The sequence below is a fragment of the Bombus flavifrons genome, chromosome 11 (genome assembly GCF_040668555.2).
Source record: "Bombus flavifrons isolate JBK064 chromosome 11, iyBomFlav1_principal, whole genome shotgun sequence".
Lineage (NCBI taxonomy): Eukaryota > Metazoa > Arthropoda > Insecta > Hymenoptera > Apidae > Bombus > Bombus flavifrons.
This window is the reverse complement of record NC_138452.1, coordinates 10,930,362-10,954,671: the sequence shown is the minus strand read 5'-3', so window position 1 is coordinate 10,954,671 and position 24,310 is coordinate 10,930,362. Positions and strand designations below refer to the sequence as shown.

The following is a 24,310-nucleotide window of genomic DNA, read 5'->3' as shown; positions in this document are numbered from 1 at the left end:
CAAATAAATAAAGTCAGTATATAAGATTTCGTATTATTTAATATTACATACACTTTAAAATTAACACTAAATAATTTTCGTTATTTTAAGATATTTGAAATCACAATTTTTGGACATTTACGATTACAATTTTAAAATATATTAAATATCTAAAGATCCATTCCTTCCGAGAAAGAAATGACGATTACACTTGGTGAACTTCGTCTATTCGGAAGTAAAGTATATCTCACTTATCACAAACAAAGCAGAAAATTGGAATGCAAATCGCGATTCGTAAAACTTTAGCTTCGTCTAAACAGCGACAGTAGTCTTTCGAATGTTGAGATGTACTCCTCCTACAGCTGTCGTGATGATTCCATTGGGATCTAGGACAATTGGAATTTTGGTCTTTTTACAAGGTGAAATTTCGTAGTCCTTCAAAATCTGTACGACTCCAAGTTTGGATTGCATGAGTCCCAATCGCATACCTAAAACAAAAAGTGAAAGATTAAGATTAAAAGTGACAGACAACAGAATGTTTAAAGATACACGATGCTACTTGTATCTTTCTTATCATACCAGTGACAAGAATACAAACTTAATCAATTATCTATTCGGGAATGTGTACGGTAGAAATCTATTCGTTTAATAATCATAAACTGTATCAATATGCCTGATGGCAAAATATAGCAAACTGTACCCAATTATTGCGTTTAGCAGGCCATACAGTGGAATGCGTTATTAAATATTTATTTACATGTTGGCAGTCTCTCCTCAACTAGTTGTTAGTAAAGGAGATAAACTTTTGTTTGATTGTATTCTTCCGTTTTCTAACATATTTCGGCATATAGCTGATGATGTTTAATTTTACCGTATGCACGTTCTGGAGTCAAAAGAGATTTGAGAGCAAAGAGATGCAGATTCCTTAATAAAAATGTTCGTGTGTAATAATAATGTAACAAGATATGATGTGAAAGACAAACCCAATTTTCTAACTGCTAATGCATCTAATTTTTCTGATTATTTTAGTTATAATTTTATATTCATTAGATTTCGGAGAAGCAGGTCATGCAGACAGTGTGATATTTCGAACCGTGTAAAGATTGTTTAAAGATTGAGTGGGATAAAAGTGATGTCGCCACGTAACTACCGTGAGAAAATGCATGTTGAGATTAAAATTTCCACACATCGCATTTTGTAGATCTTAATTAATGAGATTGCAAATTGTCCTACGTTAAAAAATAAATACCTTATCGTTAATAATATAAGTACAGTTTAAAGAAACGAATACTGATCTTCACATGTATGTACCTATGTCCTTGAAGTCTACACACGTATGTATTTCATTTCGATTCTTTTAACTCTACTTTCATACGATTGCCATCGATAGCTCTGGCGTTAAAGATATTGGAGAATACTTCGAAAGATTTTACTAACCAAGACAGATGCGGGGACCCGCACCAAAGGGCAGGTAGGATAAACTTGGCCTGGTACTTTTGACTTCCTCGGTAAATCGGAGTGGATCGTATTTTTCTGGATTCGGGAAGTACCGCGAGTCGTAGTGCGAACCCATTATGGAAATGAATATCGGGGTGCCTTTCTCTATCACCAGATCGGAATTAGGCACTTTGTAATCGGCAACGGTAATTCGATCCACGTATGCTAAAACTGGATATTTACGAAGACTTTCAGAAATTACCATATCGAGGTATGGTAGCGTCGTAATCTGTGAAATGATATATTTCTTAGAATGTTTACAATTATATAATAACCTCCTTCACATACTGTTCATTTGCGTTTCTAAATTAATGTTTGTATAGTTGCCGTACCATATCGTATGTGATTTTGCCACCAGTTTTCTCTAGAGCATCCTCAATCTCTGCCCTAAGTTTCTTCTGTACATCTTGGTTCAATGCAAGTTCGTACAGTGTGAAAGACATGGTAGTAGAAGATGTTTCAAAACCAGCAGTAAATAATATGGCCGCTTGTGCCAATAAATCATCACCATCGAATTCTGAGACATGCAAATTAAACATCATCGCAAAAGTTCAGCAAATCGGTCTAGTATATTTAGTACAAGTTGGAAAATAACTTGAAAGCAAACTGACAAATATAAATATTTCAATGCGATGCATTTGAGTGCAGTATTTCCAATTTCTGACATGAAAATAATTATGTTTGAAGTAGTAGTTACGTTATTTTTCGTCTGTTTCGCTGGGAGGACACGAAATAAGGATGTGCATAAAATTACAATTCATAGATTCTTAAATAACTTCATCAATAGAAGATAATAAAACATTGCAGCAAATACATACTGTAATCCTTCAAATTTTCGTCGTTCTTGTATGTTTTCCTGATCTCGATTAGCACATCGATGAGGTCATTCCTCTTTTGACCGGAATCGACTCGTTGTTCAATTACATCCCAGAAAACAGATCGGAGGAAGTTAGTCGCTATTTTTCCAAAGAATTTCGGTTTGAGATACTTGGATAACTGAGGCATGAAGGTTATCGTAAGGAACTCCATGTTACGTTGGTAAGTAGAATCAAAGATCTTCCTGCCACATTCACGGAACGGTGCTTTAGCATTCTCCAACGAACCTAGTTTTAAGCCAAACGCAGTGCCACCGATCATATCGGTGGTGAAATTCGCGCAAATATCCTTGAACTCGACTACTTTTCCATCGCCTGAAACAGATATTAGATTTCCTATGTTGTGTCTGGCATTGTTGCATTTTTAATCAAGAAACGATTGTTGCAAATTTTTAAGTCTCTCGCATCAAGAAGATTGATTTTTAATTCTGTTAGACATTTCTCTTAAGTGAGAATCACTGTTTTAAAAATGTATATTGAACTAACAACAATTATATTATGTTATTTATTTATGTTATTATGTAAATGCACTGTAAAAGCGGTTTACCCTCCAAATGCAACGAATCCAGATACATTCCAAGATCGTCAGCGACTGCCAACATTAAATCGAACATTGTCTTCAGCTTGCCTGGGGTAAAAAGCGGTGTCATTTTTGGCCTAAGAGATTTCCATCCTGGATTTCTCATCATCACCACATTTGCGTATCCAAAACGATCACTTTTCTCATCTGCAGCCGCGTACCTATCAGGGAAATAGTCAAAGTCCTTCACTAGGACGTGCTTCACGAGTTCTGGATCGCGAATTAACAGGTGAGGTTTGTCGAAGACGTAGAATCCCAGCAAAGATAAACCTTTGCCGCAATCGTATACGTCCTTGAGAAATTCTGGGCCCGATTTTCTTGACAGAAGGCAGTCCATGAAGTTGCCTACGAAAGGCGTAGGTGCAAGTTGTGTGATTCCTCGTTTCGACCAGTAGTTGAATTTACGAGTCATGTAGAGATAAGCGGCAATCATCAGGGTCGAAAGGATGAGAATGCCATCCAGACTCCAGTGTAGCGTTAATAAGACCATTTTAAATGAGTCTGAAAAGGAAAAATGTTTTTGTTGATCTCAGAAGATAATACTTATCAACACCTCTTGAATTGCGAATTATCATGGATTTAGAGAAATGCAAAAGCTGGACGATATTTCGCGGAATGCTTCATAGTAATAAATCGTTCTCGAAATTCGTTAAGCTTGCTTCTTATGTCGAGGGAAATGTAGGAGTCTACCTTCTCTTTAGTCGAATATTCTTTTTCTCAAAGTCGACGCCACTCTGATACTGCGGTACGAAGGAGGGCAAATGCTAAGGGGGTGTACGCACTCCGATCACTCAGCGACTACTTAGAGGCTCGAACCCCGGTGACAAGGTTTACGGAACGTCGATTGAGGTATATATATCAGCAATAAGTTAACGTTGTAAATAATTTGCCCGGTGCATCGCAAAATTTGCACGTTTTCATCGCAAACCTTGTACTTCGATCAGCCCCCTGTTTGCATCTTGGATATTGATATTTTATTTAATGAATGTAAAATAAACCATTACTTGTATGTAATTTCGTTCACAAAAATACGAAATTGCTCAAATATCTGGAGGTCTGTTAACATACAATAAATGAAATATGTTATCAGTCTCTGATTAAAAAAAATCACTAATGTCAGTTCTTTTAAAATTTTAAGAACTTGTTGACCTATGACAAAACTTATTTTATCAATTATTAATCTAGTAGGAACACTTTTCTAATGTTTTTATAAAGAAGATGAAATATAATAATAGAACCAGCTATCTGGTTGAACACAATTGTGTATTAATTAATCAACGAGTAATTCGCTGGCACAGAGTGTTGAATATTCTGGCGTCTCGCGTGGAATGATTCAAGATTAGAGTTTTTATCAAGAAGCGGAGAATATTAGAAAAGGAATATCATATAACAAAACTATATTCTATGAGATGGACATAGTTTGTTGAAATAGAAGAATAGATAAAACGTAAATGTAAATTATTTTCTCAAAAAGAATTTTAGTGAAGGTACAATGATTGTATCCGTGATTGATCTGTATAGTCGTTCGGATTTGGTGGACTCTGTTTTCTTTTCCACGTGCATCCCCATTAATTTAAAACAAACAGTAAAATTTTGGTGTAATTAGGAAAATACTGTTCGATTGAAACCGAGTAAATTATTCAGAAAAGAAAGAGAAGGAGATAAATTGCACTATACATAACTTCGTAAATCAGAGTAGGGACACATTTGAATCTAATTTGCAAAATAAAAGAGGAAAATTATCAGAAAGTAATAGAAAAATAGAACAGATAATCTAATTCTGCGGTATGTGTTGCAGTGAAAAATACCGTACGTACCGCTATGAAACGATTTCTTCGCTAGTCACAAGCACTATAAGGTAGCAGATGCCAAATAAAATAAGGAAATATTTCCGAAGCTTGTAATGTACATTACGAGAGTGAGCTTTGCATTGTCCGCGGTGATAGTATATATGTCTCATTTGTAATCTCCCCTCTCTTGTGAAATTTACCGCTGAATCATTACTTGCTGACAAAGTGCCATTTGCGAAAAATTCTCGTAGCAGATTTTAGCATTGAGAAAATGGTAAGAATTGGCACCTTAACTGGTAAGACATTTTTTTGGAAGTTATCAATTGTTTGTAATGTATAATTAACATCTCGGCCATAATTCACTACTTGATTTTCACACATTAAGAGACATATTATAAAATTTCTATCTACAGCGCCAACATTTTGAATGTTACATAATTATCGTAAAGAAATATTTCGATCAATAGCTTCCACAAAATGATATAATGAAAAAATTGCATTGGAAGCCCAATTTTCTCAATCGAATTGTATTTTCACACGTAAGGAGGTATAGATATTGGAAAGTTGCTTTCTATTACTTTCCTCTTTCCAGACCCGGACAAATAAACGGTACAAGTTATACGGAATTGAGTAATATAAATGACAATATTTTCTAATTTCGCACAAAGATATTTTTTACCATTTTTCCAACATGACCTAGAGTATATCTGCTTAAAGTACATATTCTAGAATATATGTTATATCATCTATTATAACGAATAATCTTTTGCATAATTGAAAAAGTGTTATCAATGAAGATAGAGGTAACAACGTATCAGCGTTATTCACCTGCTTAATAGTAAAAAGTGCAGCAATATAGGCAGTAATATTTTCGAAGTATCACACGTGATAATTTCATATTCAACCGTCATTCTTGTTGTGAAGTGTCAAGTGAAATTACTAAAATTAATAAAAATGTACAAATTATTAATAAGTGAATAATCTCAATTGCTAAGAAATATTATGGAGGTTTTCAATTACGAAGTTATCCAGGAGATTTAGAGTCAGATTTCACAGAAAAATTTCTACGACCTATTGCTCCATTCATCGCGCAATAAATACTTGTAAAATGTATTGATAAAATGTATTGATAAAGAATGTAATCTGCAATTTGTTAAATTTTTAACCCGTCTATGGAAAGATATCTTTGACTTAAATGCTTATTCCTTATCCATATACTGCTACTGTTACATGCTAGATTATTATTGAGCATGAGAGATACATATGGTATATTAGAAAATATGTATGATTTAGAAAATAAACAGTCTTTTTTATAGTTGAATGTGATCTTTCATTTAGCAAGGAATAAGCACAAAAGTCATGCCACCATTTTAATATCCAGAACCGTGTATATGTGATTACATTCTGACAAAAGTGATGCAGCCATGTGACATATATCTTTGTATATCTTATTTAATCTGATTGCAAATTGTTCTACGTAAAACATATGTATCCCATCGCAATACTATCGTGGAATAATCATAAGAAAAATCTCGCTAGGAATATGAACTACAATGTAGATATATATTGATATGGAAGTAGATATATGTTGATATGGAAGTGCTGACAGGCAAAGGATCTTTTGGTAGAAAAAGTTAGTCGTTAGTTGCGAGTTAGTTGGAGTTAGTCACAAGCCATGAGTTGTGACTTGCGAGTTGGATCCCGATTAGTTGTATTACATTACTACAATAAGCTCTAATTAAATATTCGTCGTTTTCCCGTTTCAATCACTGTAAATAAATCCATCAAATAAATAAAGTCACTATATAAGATTTCGTATTATTTAATATTACATACACTTTAAAATTAACACTAAATAATTTTCGTTATTTTAAGATATTTGAAATCACAATTTTTGGACATTTACGATTACAATTTTAAAATATATTAAATATCTAAAGATCCATTCCTTCCGAGAAAGAAATGACGATTACACTTGGTGAACTTCGTCTATTCGGAAGTAAAGTATATCTCACTTATCACAAACAAAGCAGAAAATTGGAATGCAAAACGCGATTCGCAAAACTTTAGCTTCGTCTAAACAGCGACAGTAGTCTTTCGAATGTTGAGATGTACTCCTCCTAAAGCTGTCGTGATGATTCCTTTGGGATCTAGGACAATTGGAATTTTGGTCTTTTTACAAGGTGAAATTTCGTAGTCCTTCAAAATCTGTACGACTCCAAGTTTGGATTGCATGAGTCCCAATCGCATACCTAAAACAAAAAGTGAAAGATTAAGATTAAAAGTGACAGCCAACAGAATGTTTAAAGATACACGATGCTACTTGTATCTTTCTTATCATACCAGTGACAAGAATACAAACTTAATCAATTATCTATTCGGGAATGTGTACGGTAGAAATCTATTCGTTTAATAATCATAAACTGTATCAATATGCCTGATGGCAAAATATAGCAAACTGTACCAAAGTGATATGTTTAATAGATAATGCCTTGCACAGCGTTATTAAATATTTATTCACATTCTGGCAGTTTCTTCTCAATGAGTGGTGCAAAAAGGGGATAAACTTCTGTTAGATTGTATTGCGTTTTCAGATTTTTCTATTCATTTTTCATGATTGTAACTTACGTCACCGAGACGCCGGTAATGTTTAATTTTACCGTATGCATATTCCCGAGGCAAAAGAGATTTGAAAGCAAAGAGATGCAGATTCCTTAATAAAAATGTTCGTGTGTAATAATAATATAACAAGATATGATGTGAAAGACAAACCCAATTTTCTAACTGCTAGTGCACCTAATTTTTCTGATTATTTTAGTTATAATTTTATATTCATTAGATTACGGAGAAGCAGGTCATGTAGACAGTGTGATATTTCGAACCGTGTAAAGATTATTTAAAGATAGAGTGGGATAAAAGTGATGTCGCCACGTAACTATCGTGAGAAAATGCATGTTGAGATTAAAATTTCCACACATCGCATTTTGTAGATCTTAATTAATGAGATTGCAAATTGTCCTACGTTAAGAAATAAATACCTTATCGTTAATAATATAAGTACAGTTTAAAGAAACGAATACTGATCTTCACATGTATGTAACTATGTCCTTGAAGTCTACACTCGTATGTATTTCATTTCGATTCTTTTAACTCTACTTTTATACGATTGCCATCGATAGCTCTGGCGTTAAAGATATTGGAGAATACTTCGAAAGATTTTACTAACCAATGCAGCCGCGGGGACCCCCACCAAAGGGCAAGTAGGCGAAACTTGGCCTGGTACTTTTGACTTCCTCGGTAAATCGGAGTGGATCGTATTTTTCCGGATTCGGGAAGTACCGCGAGTCGTAGTGCGAACCCATTATCGAAATGAATATCGGGGTGCCTTTCTCTATCACCAGATCGGAATTAGGCACTTTGTAATCGGCAACGGTAATTCGATCCATGTATGCTACAGCTGGATATTTACGAAGACTTTCAGAAATTACCATATCGAGGTATGGTAGCGTCGTAATCTGTGAAATGTTATATTTCTTAGAATGTTTACAATTATATAATAACCTCCTTCACATACTGTTCATTTGCGTTTCTAAATTAATGTTTGTATAGTTGCCGTACCATATCGTATGTGATTTTGCCATCAGTTTTCTCTAGAGCATCCACAATCTCTGCCCTAAGTTTCTTCTGTACATCTTGGTTCAATGCAAGTTCGTACAGTGTGAAAGACATGGTAGTAGAAGATGTTTCAAAACCAGCAGCAAATAATATGGCCGCTTGTGCCAATAAATCGTCACCATCGAATTCTGAGACATGCAAATTAAACACCATCGCAAAAGTTCAGCAAATCGGTCTAGTATATTTAGTACAAGTTGGAAAATAACTTGAAAGCAAACTGACAAATATAAATATTTCAATGCGACGCATTTGAGTGCAGTATTTCCAATTTCTGACATGAAAATAATTATGTTTGATGTAGTGGTTACGTTATTTTTCGTCTGTTTCGCTGGGAGAACATGAAATAAGGATGTGCATAAAAATACAATTCATAGATTCTTAAATAACTTCATCAATAGAAGATAATAAAACATTGCAGCAAATACATACTGTAATCCTTCAAATTTTCGTCGTTCTTGTATGTTTTCCTGATCTCGATTAGCACATCGATGAGGTCATTCCTCTTCTGACCGGAATCGACTCGTTGTTCAATTACATCCCAGAAAACAGATCGGAGGAAGTTAGTCGCTTTTTTTCCAAAGAACTTCGGTTTCAGATACTTGGCTAACTGAGGCGAGAAGGATATGATAAGTGACTCCATGTTACGATGGAAACTAGAATGGAAGATCTTCCTGCCACATTCACGGAACGGTGCTTTAGGATTTTCCAACGAACCTAGTTTTAAGCCAAACGCAGTGCCACCGATCATATCGGTGGTGAAATTCGCGCAAATATCCTTGAACTCGACTACTTTTCCATCGCCTGAAACAGATATTAGATTGCCATTGTTGCATTTTTATTCACGAAACAATTGTTGCAAAATTTGAAGTCTCTCGCATTGAGAGGATTGACTTTTAATTTTGTTAAACACTTCTATTAAGTAAGAATCATTGTTTCAAAAATATATATTGATCTAACAACAGTTTCTCATGGTTATTCTGTTATCATTTAAATGCACTGTAAAAGCGGTTTACCCTCCAAATGCAACGAATCCAGATGCTTTGCAAGATCGTCAGCTGCTACCAACATTATATCGAACATTTTCTTCAGCTTGCCCGGGGTAAAAGCTGGCGTCAATTTTGGCCTGAGGGATTTCCATCCCGGATTTTTCATCAGGACCACATTTGCGTATCCAAAACGATCATCTTTCTCATCTGCAGTCGCGTACTTATCAGGGAAATAGTCGAAGTCCTTCACTAGGATGTGCTTCATTAGTTCTGGATCGCGAACTAAGAGGCAAGGTTTGTCGAAGACGTAGAATCCCAGCATAGGCAAATCCTCGCCGCAATCGTATACGTCCTTGACAAATAGTGAGCCCGATTTTCTTGATAGGAGGCAGTCTATGAAGTTACCTACGAAAGGCGTAGGTGCAAGCTCTGTGATTCCTCGTTTCGACCAATGGTTGAATTTACGAATCATATAGAGATAAGCGGCAATCATCAGGGACGAAAGGATGAGGATGCCATCCAGACTCCAGTATAGCGTTAATAAGGCCATTTTAGATGAGCCTGATAAGAAAAAATGTTTTTGTTGGTCTCAGAAGATAATATTTATCAGTACCTCTTGGATTGCGAATTATCATGGATTTAGAGAAATGTAAAAGCTGGACAATATTTCGTGGAACGCTTCGTGGTAATACAATCACTGTGGATACTCGTCGCGTTTGCTTCTTATGTTGAGGGAAATGTAAACGTCCATTCTCCCTTTGGTCGGATATTCTTTATCCGAAAGTCGACGGCACTCTGATACTGCGGAACGAGGGAAGGTAACTGGTAAAGGGGTGTACGCATCTCGACCACCCAGCGGATACCTAGAGGATCGTGTCTCGGTGATAAGTTTTACGATACGATAATTTGCAACTTCGTTCATAAAAATACGAAATTCCACTAACATTTGCAGGTTTAGCAATATAATTAATGTATTATTTTATTGGTCTTTGATATTAAAAAAATCACTAATATGTGTCCTCCTAAAGTCTTCCGTTTTTTTACTTAGGAACTTTAAGAATTTTTTAACCCGTGACAAAATTTATTTTATCAATTATTAATGTGATAGGAACATATCATTTCTGATGATTTTATAAAGAAGAAATTGCTTGAATCTTTCTTCCTGATGTCAATTGTATATCATTTAATCGATTAATTGCTTGCTGGCGCAGAATGTTCTATATTGTAGCCTCTCGTGTGCAATAATTTGAGATTAGAGTTTTAATCAAGGAATGGGGAACATTATGCTGGACGTAGTTTGTCCAAATGGAAGAATAGTTGAAAGGTAAATGTAAATTAATTTTTCAAAAAAAAAAAAAATGATTTCCGTGAAAGTACAATGATTGTTGCATGCCCATTAATTAAATACAAACAGTAAAATTTCGGTGTAATTAGGCAAATACTGCTCGATTAAAACTGAATAAATAATTCAGAAGGGGAAGAAAAGGTAACATATTACACTTTACATAAGTTCGTGAAACAGAGTGGGGACACATTTGAATCTAATTTGCAAAATAAAAGAGGAAAATTATCAGAAGATAATAGAAAAATAGAACAGTTAATCTAATTCTGCGGTATGTGTTGCAGTGAAAAATACCGTACGTACCGCTATGAAACGAATTCTTCACTAATCACAAGAACAATAAGGTAGCAGGTGCCAAATAAAATAAGAAAATATTTCCGAAGCTTGTAATGTACATTACGAGAGTGAGCTTTGCATTGTCCGCTGTCATAGTATATACGTCTCATTTGTAATCTCCCCTCTCTTGTGAAATTTACCGCTGAATCATTGCTTGCTGACAAAGTGCCATTTGCGAAAAATTCTCGTAGCAAATTTTAGCATCGAGCAAATGGTAAGAATTGGTATCTTAACTGGTAAGACATTTTGTTCGAAGTTATCAATTGTTTGTAATGTACAATTAACATGTCGGCCATAATTCACTACACATTAAGAGACATATTATAAAATTTCTATCCACAGCACTAACATTTTGAATACTACACAATTATCGCAAAGAAGTATTTCGACCAATGGTTTCCATGGAATGAAAGAATGAAAAAATTGCATAGAAAACTGAATTTTCACAATCGAATCGTATTTTCGCACGCAAGAAGGTATAGATATTGGAAAGTGGCTTTTTATCACTTTCCTATTTCCAGACGATGCGGGAAAAATAAGCGGTACAAATTAGAAGGGTTTGGTCATATAAATGCCAATAATCTATAATTTCGCGCAAAGATATTTTTTCCCATGTTTCCAACATGACCTAGAGTATATTTGCTTAAAGTACATATTCTAGAACACACATCATATCATCTATTATAACGAATAATCTTTTGCATAATTGAAAAAGTGTTATCAATGAAGATAGAGGTAACAACGTATCAGCGTTATTCACCTGCTTAATAGCAAAAAGTGCAGCAATATAGGCAGTAATATTTTAGAAGTATCACACGTGATAATTTCATATTCAACCGTCATTCTTGTTGTGAAGTGTCAAGTGAAATTACTAAAATTAATAAAAATGTACAAATTATTAACAAATGAATAATCTCAATTGCTAATAAATATTATGGAGATTTTCAATTACGAAGTTATCCAGGAGACTTAGAGTCAGATTTCACAGAAAAATTTCTACGACTTATTGCTCCATTCATCGTGCAATAAATATTTGTAAAATGTATTGATAAATAATGTTAGGAATGTAATCACAATTTGTTGAATTGTAGACCTTTTTATGAATAAATATCCGTGGCTCAAAGCTTGTTTCTTATCTATGCGCTAGTATTGTTACATGCTAAATTATTAGTGAGCAAGAGTGATACATACGTATATTGGAATATACGTAAAATTTAAAGGTGAAACAGTTTTCTTTGATGGTGGAATGTGATGTCATGTAAACATTTTGATATCCAGAACCATGTATAAATCATTTACAGGTAGAGTGATAGTTACCCATAACTATCTGATTACCTTCTGACAAAAGTGATGCAGCCAAGTGACATATATCATTGTATATCTTAATTAATCTGATTGCAAATTGTTTTACGTAAAACATATGTACCCTATCGTAATGTAATAATCATAAGAAAAATCTCGTTAGGTGTATGAACTACAATGTAGCTATATAGTGGAAGTGCTGACAGGCAAAGGATCATTTGGTGGAGAAAGTTAGTCGTTAGTTAGTTGCGAGTCAGTTGGAGTTAGTCACGAGCCATGAGTTGTAACTTGAGAGTTGGATCTCGATTAGTTGTATTACATTACTACAATAAGCTCTAATTAAATAATCGTCGTTTTCCCGTTTCAATCACTGTAAATAAATCCATTAACTAAATGAAGTCATTGTATAAGATTTCGTATTAATTAATATTACATTCAATATAAATTTACAGTAAATAAGTTCAGATATATAAAATTACAATTATTGAACATTTACGATTACAAGTTTAAGATATATTTAATACCTAAAGATTCATTTCTGCCGAGAAAGAAATGACGATTATACTTCGCGAACTTCGTCGATTCGGAAGTAAAGTATATCTATAATACAAATAATCACAAACAAAGCAGAAAATTGGAATGCATAACGCGATTCGCAAAACTTTAGCTTCGTCTAAAAAGCGGCAGTAGTCTTTCGAATGTTGAGATGTACTCCTCCTAAAGCTGTCGAGATTACTGCATTGGGATCTATAGCTATTGGAATTTTGGTTTTTTCGCAAGTTGAAATTTCGTAGTTCTTCAATATCTGTACGACTCCAAGTTTGGCTTGCATGACTCCCAATCGCATACCTGAAACAAAACGTGAAAGATTAAGATTAAAAGTGACAGCCAACAGAATGTTTAAAGATACACGATGCTACTTGTATCTTTCTTATCATACCAGTGACAAGAATACAAACTTAATCAATTATTTATTCGGGAATGTGTACGGTAGAAATCTATTTGTTTAATAATCATAAACTGTATCACTATGTCTGATGGCAAAATATAGCAAACTGTACCCAATTATTGCGTTTAGCAGGCCATACAGTGGAATGCGTTATTAAATATTTATTTACATTTTGGCAGTCTCTTCTCAACTAGTTGTTAGCAAAGGAGATAAACTTTTGTTTGATTGTATTCTTCCGTTTTCTAACATATTTCGGCATATAGCTGATGATGTTTAATTTTACCGTATGCACGTTCCGGAGTCAAAAGAGATTTGAAAAGAGATGCAGATTCCTTAATAAAAATGTTCGTATGTAATAATAATATAACAAGATATGATGTGAATGTCAAACCCAATTTTCTAACTGCTAATGCATCTAATTTTTCTAATTATTATAGTTATAATTTTATATTCATTAGATTACGGAGAAGCAGGTCATGCAGACTGTGTGATATTTCGAGCCGTGTAAAGATTATTTAAAGATAGAGTGGGATAAAAGTGATGTCGCCATGTAACTATCGTGAGAAAATGCATGTTGAGATTAAAATTTCCACACATCGCATTTTGTAGATCTTAATTAATGAGATTGCAAATTGTCCTACGTTAAGAAATAAATACCTTATCGTTAATAATATAAGTACAGTTTAAAGAAACGAATACTGATCTTCACATGTATGTAACTATGTCCTTGAAGTCTACACACATATGTATTTCATTTCGATTCTTTTAACTCTACTTTCATACGATTGTCATCGATAGCTCTGGCGTTAAAGATATTGGAGAATACTTTGAAAGATTTTACTAACCAAGACAAATGCGGGGACCCGCACCAAAGGGCAGGTAGGATAAACTTGGCCTGGTACTTTTGACTTCTTCGGTAAATCGGAGTGGATCGTATTTTTCCGGATTCGGGAAGTACCGCGAATCGTAGTGCAAAGCCAATATCGAAATGAATATTGGAGTTCCTTTCTCTATCACCAGATCGGAATTAGGTACGTTGTAATCGGCAAGGGTAACTCGATTCAAGTTTGGTACAGATGGATATTTACGAAGAGTTTCAGAAATTACCATATCCAGATATGGTAGCGTCGTAATCTGTAAAACATTATATTTCTTAGTATGTTCAGAGCTATATTATAACCTCTTTCACATACTATTGCTTGAAACACTCTCGTTTTTCTACGTTAATATTTTTATAGTTGGCGTACCATATCGTATGTGATTTCGCCATCAGTTTGCTCTAAAGCATCCAGAATCTCTTTCCTAAGTGTCTCCTGTACATCTGAGTTCCTTGCAAGTTCGTACAGCGTGAAAGACATGGTAGCAGCAGACGTTTCAAAACCAGCAGCAAAAAATATAGCCGCTTGTGCCACTAAATCGTCACTATCGAAGTCTGAAAAATGCACATTAAACATCATTGGAAAAGTTCAGCAAATCGATCTATTACATTTAGTACAATTGGAAAATGACTTGAAAGTAAATTAGCAAATATAGATATTTGGGCATAATTTTCAATTTGTAACATGAATATAATTATATTGGAAGAAGTAGTCATGTAATTGATACGTATGAAATCGTAATTCACAGAGTTTGTTATTCGAAATTTCTGATTTTCGACGATTGATACATAATTTAGAAATTAGTAATGATTAGTAATGATTAGTAATGATTAGTAATGATAGAAATTAGTAAAATATTGCAGCAAATACATACTGTAATCCTTCAACCTTTCGTCGCTCTTGTATGTCTCCCTGATCTCTGCCAGCACATCGATGAGGTCATGTCTCTTTTGACCCAAAACGATTCGTTGTTCAATCACATCCCAGAAAACAGATTGGAGGAATTTAGTGGCTATTTTTCCAAAGAACTTCGGTTTGAGATACTTGGATAACTGAGGCATGAAGGTTATCGTAAGGAACTCCATGTTACGTTGGTAATTAGAATCAAAGATCCTTCTGCCACATTCACGGAATGGTGTTTTTGGATTCTCCAACGAATTTAGTTTTAAGCCAAATGCAATGCCACTGATCATGTCGGTGGTGAAGCTCGCGCAAATATCCTTGACCTCTATTGCTTTTCCATCGCCTGAAACAGATATTAGATTTCCTATGATGTGTCTAGCATTGTTGCGTTTTTAATCAAGAAACAATAGTTGCAAAATTTAAAGTCTCTCGCATCAAGAGGGTTAAATTTTAATTTTGTTAAACATTTCTGTTAAATAAGAATAATTGTTTTAAAAATATATAGGATGGTTGGTAACTGGTGGTACAAGCGGAAAGGGGGTGATTCTACGCGAAAAAAGAAGTCGAAAGTATAGAATAAAAATTTTTCGTTTGAGGCTTTGTTTTCGAGAAAATCGACTTTGAATTTTCACTCGGTACGCGTGCGGTACGTTATAACGGATCTCACTGTAGATCGTTGTCTCAATGGAAAAATTAAAAAAAAGAAAATTAAAAAAAATTTTTATTCTATGTTTCCAACTTCTTTTTTCGCGTAGAATCACTCCCTTTCCGCTTGTACCACCAGTTACCAACCGCCCTGTATATTGAGCTAACAACAATTTCACATATTCCATCTATTATTACGTAAATGCACTAAAAATGCCGCTTACCCTCCAAATGCAACGAATCGAGATACTTTCCAAGGTCGTCAGCGATCATTGTCATTAACGTGAACATTTTCTTTAGCTTTCCCGGAGTAAAAATCGGCGTCATTTTTGGCCTGATAGATTTCCATCCTGGATTTTTCATTAGTATCATATTTGCGTATCCAAGACGATCATTTTTCTCATCTGCAGTCGCGTACCTATCAGCGAAATACTCAAAATCCTTTACTAGGATGTGCTTCGCGAGTTCTGGATCGCGAACTAACAGGCATGGTTTGAGGAAGATGTAGAAACCTAACAAAGGCAAATCTTTGCCATAATTGTATGCATCACTAAGAAATTGTGCGCCCGATCTTTTTGACAATATGCAGTCCATGAAATTGCCTACGAAGGGCGTAGGTTCAAGTTGTATGATTCCTCGTTTAGACCAGTAATTGTATTTCCGAATTACGAACAGATAAGTGGCAACCAACAGGGACGAAAAGACGAAGATGCCACACAGAACCCAGTATAGCGTTAATAACGCCATTTTAAATAAGCTTGACTGGAAAACTGATTAGAAGTGGTTGGACTGATGATAAAACTTGGTTAACGAATTAAAATATTCACTGTATTTCAACAACTTCGTATATATAGATAGTTATGCGCTGTACGTGTAGATATAAGTTAGACTTACGACTGATCAATGAACAGAAAACCAGTCAAGAGATGTTTAGTTATCTAAGGATGATGAACCAATGAATTTCGGTGATGATGTTGTAGCGAAGGAAAGCTATTGATAGGTGTGTCCAATGCACGGGACCATCGGATTCGTTGATAGCAGTTTGGCTGAAAAAGTGAGGGCAACAATCATTGCTTCTAATTGGCGAAGGAACAGTTTGGTGGGTAAGGAAGATCTAGCCGCTCCGGAAAGAAGGCTAACGGGAGAACCAAGTTTCTCCTAAGTTCGCGGAGTGGACAATAAATTTAAGGAACACTTCACCTAATAAGATATTTGCTTGGTCTAAAAAATCTTAACTATGGTGGGTCCTAACGATTATAAGGGTGTGTAGACATCTGATTTGTGTAGAGAGGCGCCTAACGTTACATACAGAAAATACAAAAGTTAGACAATATTTCGCGGAATACTTCATTGTAATAAATCGTTCTCGAAACTCGTTACGCTTGCTTCTTATGTCGAGGGAAATGTAAGCGTTTATCTTCCCTTTAGTCGGATATTCTTTTTCTCAAAGTCGACGCCACTCTGATACTACGGTACGAGGGAGGGTTACCTGTATCGGGCCTCGGTGATAAGGTTTACGATACGTCGAATGGGCCATTCGTATCGGTAACTAGTTAATGTTGTTAGAAATTTGTTTCGTCTCATCCGAAATTCCGATGTTTTTATCGCAAACTTCGTACTTTGGACCGGCCTTCGTTCACATTTTAGGGCTTGTGACCTCTGTATATGGTAAAAATTGCCACAGCAATTAAAAATTCATGAATGAAAATTAGATTCATGATTATCTATGGTGAAACACTCGTCATAATATTTTATTCTATAAGTGCAAAATATACCTTCATTTATATGTAACTTCCTTCATAAAAATACGAAACTCCACAAAAATTTGCAAGTCTATTAACATGTAATTAATGTATTTGTTACATCCGCTAAGTTTTTACGTAAACCAGAATCTATTGCTTGGTCGAGGCGGCTGTTATCTGTCCAAATATAATTAGTCGGACCGCAATAATCCTTAAGAGCTGTCACGAAACTAAGCATTCGTATTGTACCATTAGGACCCTTAATTGTTACAAGACATATTCAAGTCGAAACGTTCCTTGTGATTATTGTTCCATCAGGTAAAAATGGAAAAGTCGCGTTTTCTCATTTTCAACGGTCGTTTCCACCCGCAAGCGACCGGTGGTGGGGCGACCAACACCCAGCAATAGTTCTCCTCTGCGACAGCATCATCACCGAACTTTACTTTTCTATCTTTTGATCATTCAGCAGGCGTTCGACAAAGTGTGGCATGAAGGACTTTTATTCGAACTAAAGAAAATCCTACCACACACCGCGCTTCAAAATAAATGAAAATAAATCCAGTCATGTAACCTTCACGCTGCGAAAACCAACCTGCTGACAGGTGATCATAAATAATTTAATTTCAATATTTTAATTTCGAACAAAGATTCCGTCAGATATCTGGACATGATTCTGGACAGAAGAACGACATGGAAACGACACATCGTTAATAAATCGAAACAACTTAAATCAAAATGTAAAAAATTCTACTGGCTCATTGACAAACGTTCCAACTTAAACGTGCAGAATAAATTAATGCTTTATAAGGTCGTATTAAAACTTGTTTGGACCTAATTTCTACATAAAAATTCTTTAATGATTCCAATCGAAATCTCTGAGATAATTAATAGATGCACCTTGGTATGTTACCAACGAAACAACCCATCGAAACTTTAAGATACCCATAGTTAAAGAAGAAATATCCAAATGTAATAATACATATAACATGAGAGTTAACAACCACCAAAAGGTTTTGGTTACTCAATTATTTGACACGACGGATCAGATGCGCAGGCTAACAGGACATTAACCTTTAGATTTAAGCATTAGAGTCAACTAGAATCAAACATACGATAAACACTTATTAAACACGACATAGTAACACGCCAGAATAGTTTACTTCTAATTCACAATGAGAATTGATTGTAGTCAACTTCCAAACAAAACAAAACAAAAATATTTTGATCATTTAACCTCTTAACATCTTTTAACCGGTTTTTCATGCGTTGACCAGTCAATATTTTGATTGGTTTATCAGACATAAATCAATTATCTGTTTATCTTGTATCTACGCGCACCGAATGTAAATATCTATGCCTACAAAGTTAGTAGAAAAAGTGAATATTGTAACCTATCACATCAGTGTTATGATCAGTTCAACCACCTCTACCACCTTTATAATATCGATGAACTAATCCTAACGGGAATTTATTGGCACCCCATTGGCACGCTTTCTCGTGATCGCGTTTCTCCACGAACAGTCGAAAAGTATTATTTTATTGATCTTTGATCTTTAAAAAATCACTAATGTGTGTTCTCCTAAAGTCTTTCGTTTTTTTATTTAGGAACTTGTTGAAGAAATTGTTGAACCATGACAAAATTTATTTTAGCGATTATTCATGCAATACACGTGGAACACATCATTTCTGATGTTTCTTTAAAAGAAAAGGAAATTGCTTGAATCTTCTTTCCAAAACTCAATTGTATATCATTTAATCGACTAATAGAATGCTGGTGCAAAATGTTGAATATTGTAGCGTCTCACGTGCAATGGTTCGAGATTAGAGTTTTAATCAAAGAATGGAGAACATTAGGAAAGGATGACCATTCAAGAAAACTATATTCTATGCGATGGACATAGTTTGTTCAAATGGAAAAGATAAAACGTAAATGTAAATCATTTTCTCAAAAAGCATCATTTCAGTGAAATTCTAATGATTGTTTCCGTCACTCATCTGTATGATTAAACGGATTTGGCGGAATCTACTTTCTTTTCCACGTGTGTCCCCATTAATTAAAGACAAACAGTAAAATTTCGGTGTAGTTAGGAAGACACTGTTCGATTGAAACTGAGTAAATTATTCAGAAAAGGAAGGAATGGTAACAAATTACACTTTACATGTGTTCGTAAAACAGAGTAGGGGAACATTTGAATCTAATTTGCAAAGTAAAAGAGGAAAATTATCAGAAAATAATAGAAAATTAGAGCAGATAGCTTAACTCTGCGGTATACTTTGCAGTGAAATATACGGTACGTACCGCTATCAAACGAATACTTTAGTGATCACAAACACTATAAGCTAGCAGATACCAAATAAAGTAAGAAAATATTTCCGGAGCTTGTAACGTACGTTACTAAAGTGAGCTTTGCATTGTTCGCGGTGATAGTATATATGTCTCATTTGTAATCTCCCCTCTCTTGTGAAATTTACCGCTGAATAATTACTTGCTGACAAAGTGCCATTTGTGAAAAATTCTCGTAGCAGATTTTAGCATCGAGCAAATGGTAAAAATTGGCATCTTAACTGGTAAGACATCTTTTTGGAAGTTATCAATTGTTTGTAATGTATAATTAACATCTCGGCCATAATTCACTACTTGATTTTCACACATTAAGAGACATATTATAAAATTTCTATCTACAGCGCCAATATTTTGAATATTACATAATTATCGTAAAAAATTGCATTGGAAGCTCAATTTTCTCAATCGAATCGTATTTTCACACGCAAGATGGTATAGATATTGGAAAGTTTCTTTCTATCACTTACCTGTTTCCAAACGATGCGGGACAAATAAGCGGTACAAATTAAGAGTTTTTGTTATATAAATGTCAATAATCTTTAATTTCGCACAAAGATATTTTTTACCATTTTTTCAACATGACCTAGAGTACATCTGCTTAAAGTACATATTCAAGAACATGCATCATATCATCTATTATAACGAATAACCTTTTGCATAATTGAAAAAGTGTTATCAATGAAGATAGAGGCAGCGTTGTACACCGCGGCGTTATTCACCTGCATAATGATAAAAAATACAGTAATATAGGCAGGTAGTAATATTTTAGAAATAGAAATAACATAACTGATAATTTCATATTCAACCGTAATTCAAATTCATGGAATTATTAAAATTAATAAATATGTACAAATTATTGACAAGTGAATAACGTCAACTGGTAACAAATATTATGAAGGTTTTCAACTACAAAGTTATCCACGAGATTTAGAGTCGGATTTCACAAAAAAATTTCTACGACTTGTTGCCTCGTTCATCGTGCAATAAATATTTATGGAATATATTGATAAATATCCTTGGCTCAAAGCCTGTTCCTTATCCATACGCTGGTATTGTTACATGCTAAATTGTCATTGAGCAAGTATATTGGAATATATGTATAATCTAAAGTTTAAGCATTCCTCTTTTTATAGTGGAATATGATCTTTCACTTAACAAGGAATAAACAGGCAAATCATGTCAACATTCTGATATCCAGAACCATGTATAAATCATGTATAGGTAGAGTGAATGTTACCCATGTCTATATGATTGCCTTCTGACAAAAGTGATGTAACCATGTGACATATATCTTTGTATATGTTTATTAATCTGATTACAAATTGTTCTATATAAAACATATATACCACATTGTAGTATCGTGGAATAATCATAAAAAGAACTCGCTAGGAGTGCGAATAACAATGTAAATAGAAAATGGAACAAACGAGATGTATGGGAAATTCTAATGGGCCATGTAGCACATCGATATAACTGTCGCCTTTCATAAAACTAGGTGTTTGGAAAAGGATTACGTAAACATCTTCGGTCATGGACGGCAGCGGAACACGTGCGAGTGTTGCGAGAACGAAAACTGTAACGAAAGCAGAAAGTTAGTCGAAAGTTAGTTGAGCTAGCTGGAGCTAGTCACGAGTCATGAGTTGTGAGTTAGTTCTCGATTAGTTGCATTACATTACTCTATTAAGCTGTAGTTAAATAAATCATGTTTTCCTGTTTCAATCACAAACACCATCGAAGACCTTGGTCCATCGAGAATTAAAGACTGTGAAATTGGTCGGCGGGGAGGGGGGGGATCCGAGAACCTTGGCATTTCCGTAGAGAAGAAAGAAGTTGTCAAATCTGTGATAGATATTAAACGTTTTGATTTATTTAATAATAAGAAGAGTAAATAATTAAGATAATTAGATATTAGATTGTCCGAAAAGTATCTTTCTTTTACAGACCCGTCTTTTACATCGATGCATCTTTATACAAACATGAAACCCTAATCTGTCGAACATTGTAATCTTTAGTTTGATAGAACAAAATGGATCATACATAATTCGATAAAATAATATAAAACGGAAAATGTTGTACATCCGTTTCCTTATAAAATGAAAGAATTTTTTCGGACAACCTAATATACAGGGTGGTTGGTAACTGGTGGTACAAGCGGAAAGGGGGTGATTCTACGCGAAAAAAGAAGTCGAAAATATAGAATAAAAATTTTTCGTTTGAGGCTTTGTTTTCGAGAAAATCGACTTTGAATTTTCGCTCGGTACGCGTGCGGCACGTTATAACGGATCTCACTGTAGATCGTTGTCTCGATGGAAAAATTAAAAAAAAAAGTTTTTATTCTATATTTCCGACTTCTTTTTTCGCGTAGAATCGCCCACTTTCCGCTTGTACCACCAGTTACCAACCACCCTGTATAAAAAATCACTCGTTCGTCTACTTATACTAGTCGGGAGAGTATCGGAAATATTTGAATTCGATTACGGTAGACGGTTACACAACGGTGATACCGTTCTGTCCGGAGTTTATTTACTTTTAAATCTTGGACATATAAACGATGTTTATACTCCGAAGCAAAGCAACAACATGAGACACTCTCGGTTCGAGTTACTCCATGATTAATGTGCTGCTACAAACCTTTCTACGTGATTTAGAAGATAGATGTTGTTGAAGTGGTCACCACTTATAAGAAAACTCTACATCTGGTCTTTTTAGTTTCTCAAGCACTGAAGCCATCGACAGCGCGTAGACAAAAGACTGCGACGAAGTCAGACCACAAACAGTAGACAAGCGACGTTGGCTTCGGCGTTTTTTTTTCAGTTATTGGGTAACACAGCTAGCGTGCGGATCTGGACCAGCTCAAATTGTATTCTTACTTATAATTACATTTATATTTAAATATATTTTCTGCCTTACAATTTATCCACTAGTTTTTCTCTACATCTAAGGTTATACATCGAATAACCTCAACAGATGTAAATGAAGTGACAGCCAAATCGGTACAGTTCCGAATCGATGAGGACATTATTCAGATTTGTGGACGTAAAGTGCGTGGTGTGTCGATCGTCCAAGTTAGATGCCTGTTAAAATTATGTGGATTTTTAAGTAGCCAGAGAACCGACTTTCGCTTTCGATAAAGAGCTAGGTGACACGTTAGACGATATTCTTGTACGAAGCGACTTCGAGTTGTGAAGTCTGGAATAAGAGAAAACGGCTAATTTTCCCGATTCCTTAGATGTTGTACAGCAAGAAACCCCTTCTCAATGTAAGATAATCGATGCTCTGATGAAGGATGGCAAGAACTTATCTGCGAGTTCTATGGAGCGAATGAAATGCGAAAGTGAAGCAACTATGAGAAAATCTCAGGTGGTACGAAGACGAGCTATCAATCTGGCTTCTTGTTCGTGTAGGTAGTTTAATACAAAGCGTAAGAAGACGGTAGTATACAAGACGAGAGATTTGGTAGCGATTAAAAGGACGCAAGCCGGTACTGGATTAAAGTTCCACTCGAAGTTCCTTGAACCGTATGGCGCGGTTTTACGCAATGACCGCTACATGGTGCAGCGAGAGGGTGAAAACAAAGGGCCGCAAGTGACTTCCACGGGGGCTAATCGTACGAAGCTGCGGGTCATTGATGAAGACAGTGGTGCGAGTGAAACATAGTGACAGTGAGCATACATGGGGTCAGACCTTTGGTCATGCCAACACCCTAGCCGCGCTGAGTGCACTTGTTCCCGTCAGATCACGAAAGTTAAGCAGCGCCGGGCACGGATAGTACTTGGATGGGTGGTGATCACCTGGGAACTCCGTGTGACGTTGGCGAAGCGTGCTGGGCCCGCCGCGCCTCCCGGTGGGGTTCGTGCTTGGGCGCTGGCGGCTCAGCGCCTCGGGGCCGCTAAGCAGTCCGGTAGGAGAACCGGGCTGCCTGGCACGGCGGCTCCGGCGACGAGGCACGGTGTGACATGGCCACACACAGCTCCATCAGCGGTGGTATTGGGCGGGGGGGCGGGGGGGGGGGGGCGGTGTGTCGCTCGTACCGGTTCCCGGACCTCTCTCGATCGCAGCCGGGACGGTCATCGTGGAGGTTTTAGTCGGTTGGAGACCGACACTACCACGCCGCTTTCCCCGGAAACGGCCTGGCGTCCGTGCGGATTTCTTCTACGTTAAATATAAGAAAAAAGACCTTTGGTCATAGATGGCTGCGGAACACGTGCATGTGGTGGAGTACGAAAGCTGTAATGAGTCGGTTAGTCGTTAATCACGAGTTACGAGATAGTTGTGAGTGAGTTGTGAACGATGAGTTGTTATCAAGAAGTTAAGTAGTTGCACAAATTTAGTTGTATTACATTACTACATTAAGCTTTAATTACATAATCATCGTTTTCCTATTTGAACCACTGTAAATAAATTCATCAAATAAATAAAGTCATTATATAAGATTTCGTATAACTTAATATTATTTAACACTAAATAAGTTTCGTTATTTTCAGGCA

General features: G+C 35.6%; 2 protein-coding genes and 1 pseudogene across 2 annotated transcripts; 1 reads left to right on the top strand and 2 right to left on the bottom strand.

Annotated features, from left to right (window-relative positions):
• Positions 1-144: 144 nt before the first annotated feature.
• LOC138185033 (cytochrome P450 6k1-like) lies at positions 145-4,859 on the bottom strand. Its single transcript, XM_069123626.1, has 6 exons — positions 4,749-4,859; positions 2,899-3,432; positions 2,295-2,666; positions 1,809-1,993; positions 1,417-1,705; positions 145-467 (listed from the first exon to the last, which is right to left on the bottom strand). Exons 2-6 carry the CDS (start codon positions 3,419-3,421, stop codon positions 292-294), a joined length of 1,545 nt encoding a protein of 514 aa, XP_068979727.1. The 5' UTR covers positions 3,422-3,432; positions 4,749-4,859; the 3' UTR covers positions 145-291.
• Positions 4,860-6,582: 1,723 nt separating this feature from the next.
• Positions 6,583-16,913, bottom strand: LOC138185155 (uncharacterized). Its single transcript, XM_069123862.1, has 11 exons — positions 15,962-16,913; positions 15,064-15,435; positions 14,559-14,743; positions 14,157-14,445; positions 13,039-13,211; positions 12,887-12,962; positions 9,410-9,970; positions 8,826-9,197; positions 8,340-8,524; positions 7,948-8,236; positions 6,583-6,973 (listed from the first exon to the last, which is right to left on the bottom strand). Exons 1-11 carry the CDS (start codon positions 16,482-16,484, stop codon positions 6,798-6,800), a joined length of 3,201 nt encoding a protein of 1,066 aa, XP_068979963.1. The 5' UTR covers positions 16,485-16,913; the 3' UTR covers positions 6,583-6,797.
• Positions 16,914-23,517: 6,604 nt separating this feature from the next.
• LOC138185330 (uncharacterized) lies at positions 23,518-23,639 on the top strand (annotated as a pseudogene).
• Positions 23,640-24,310: the final 671 nt, after the last annotated feature.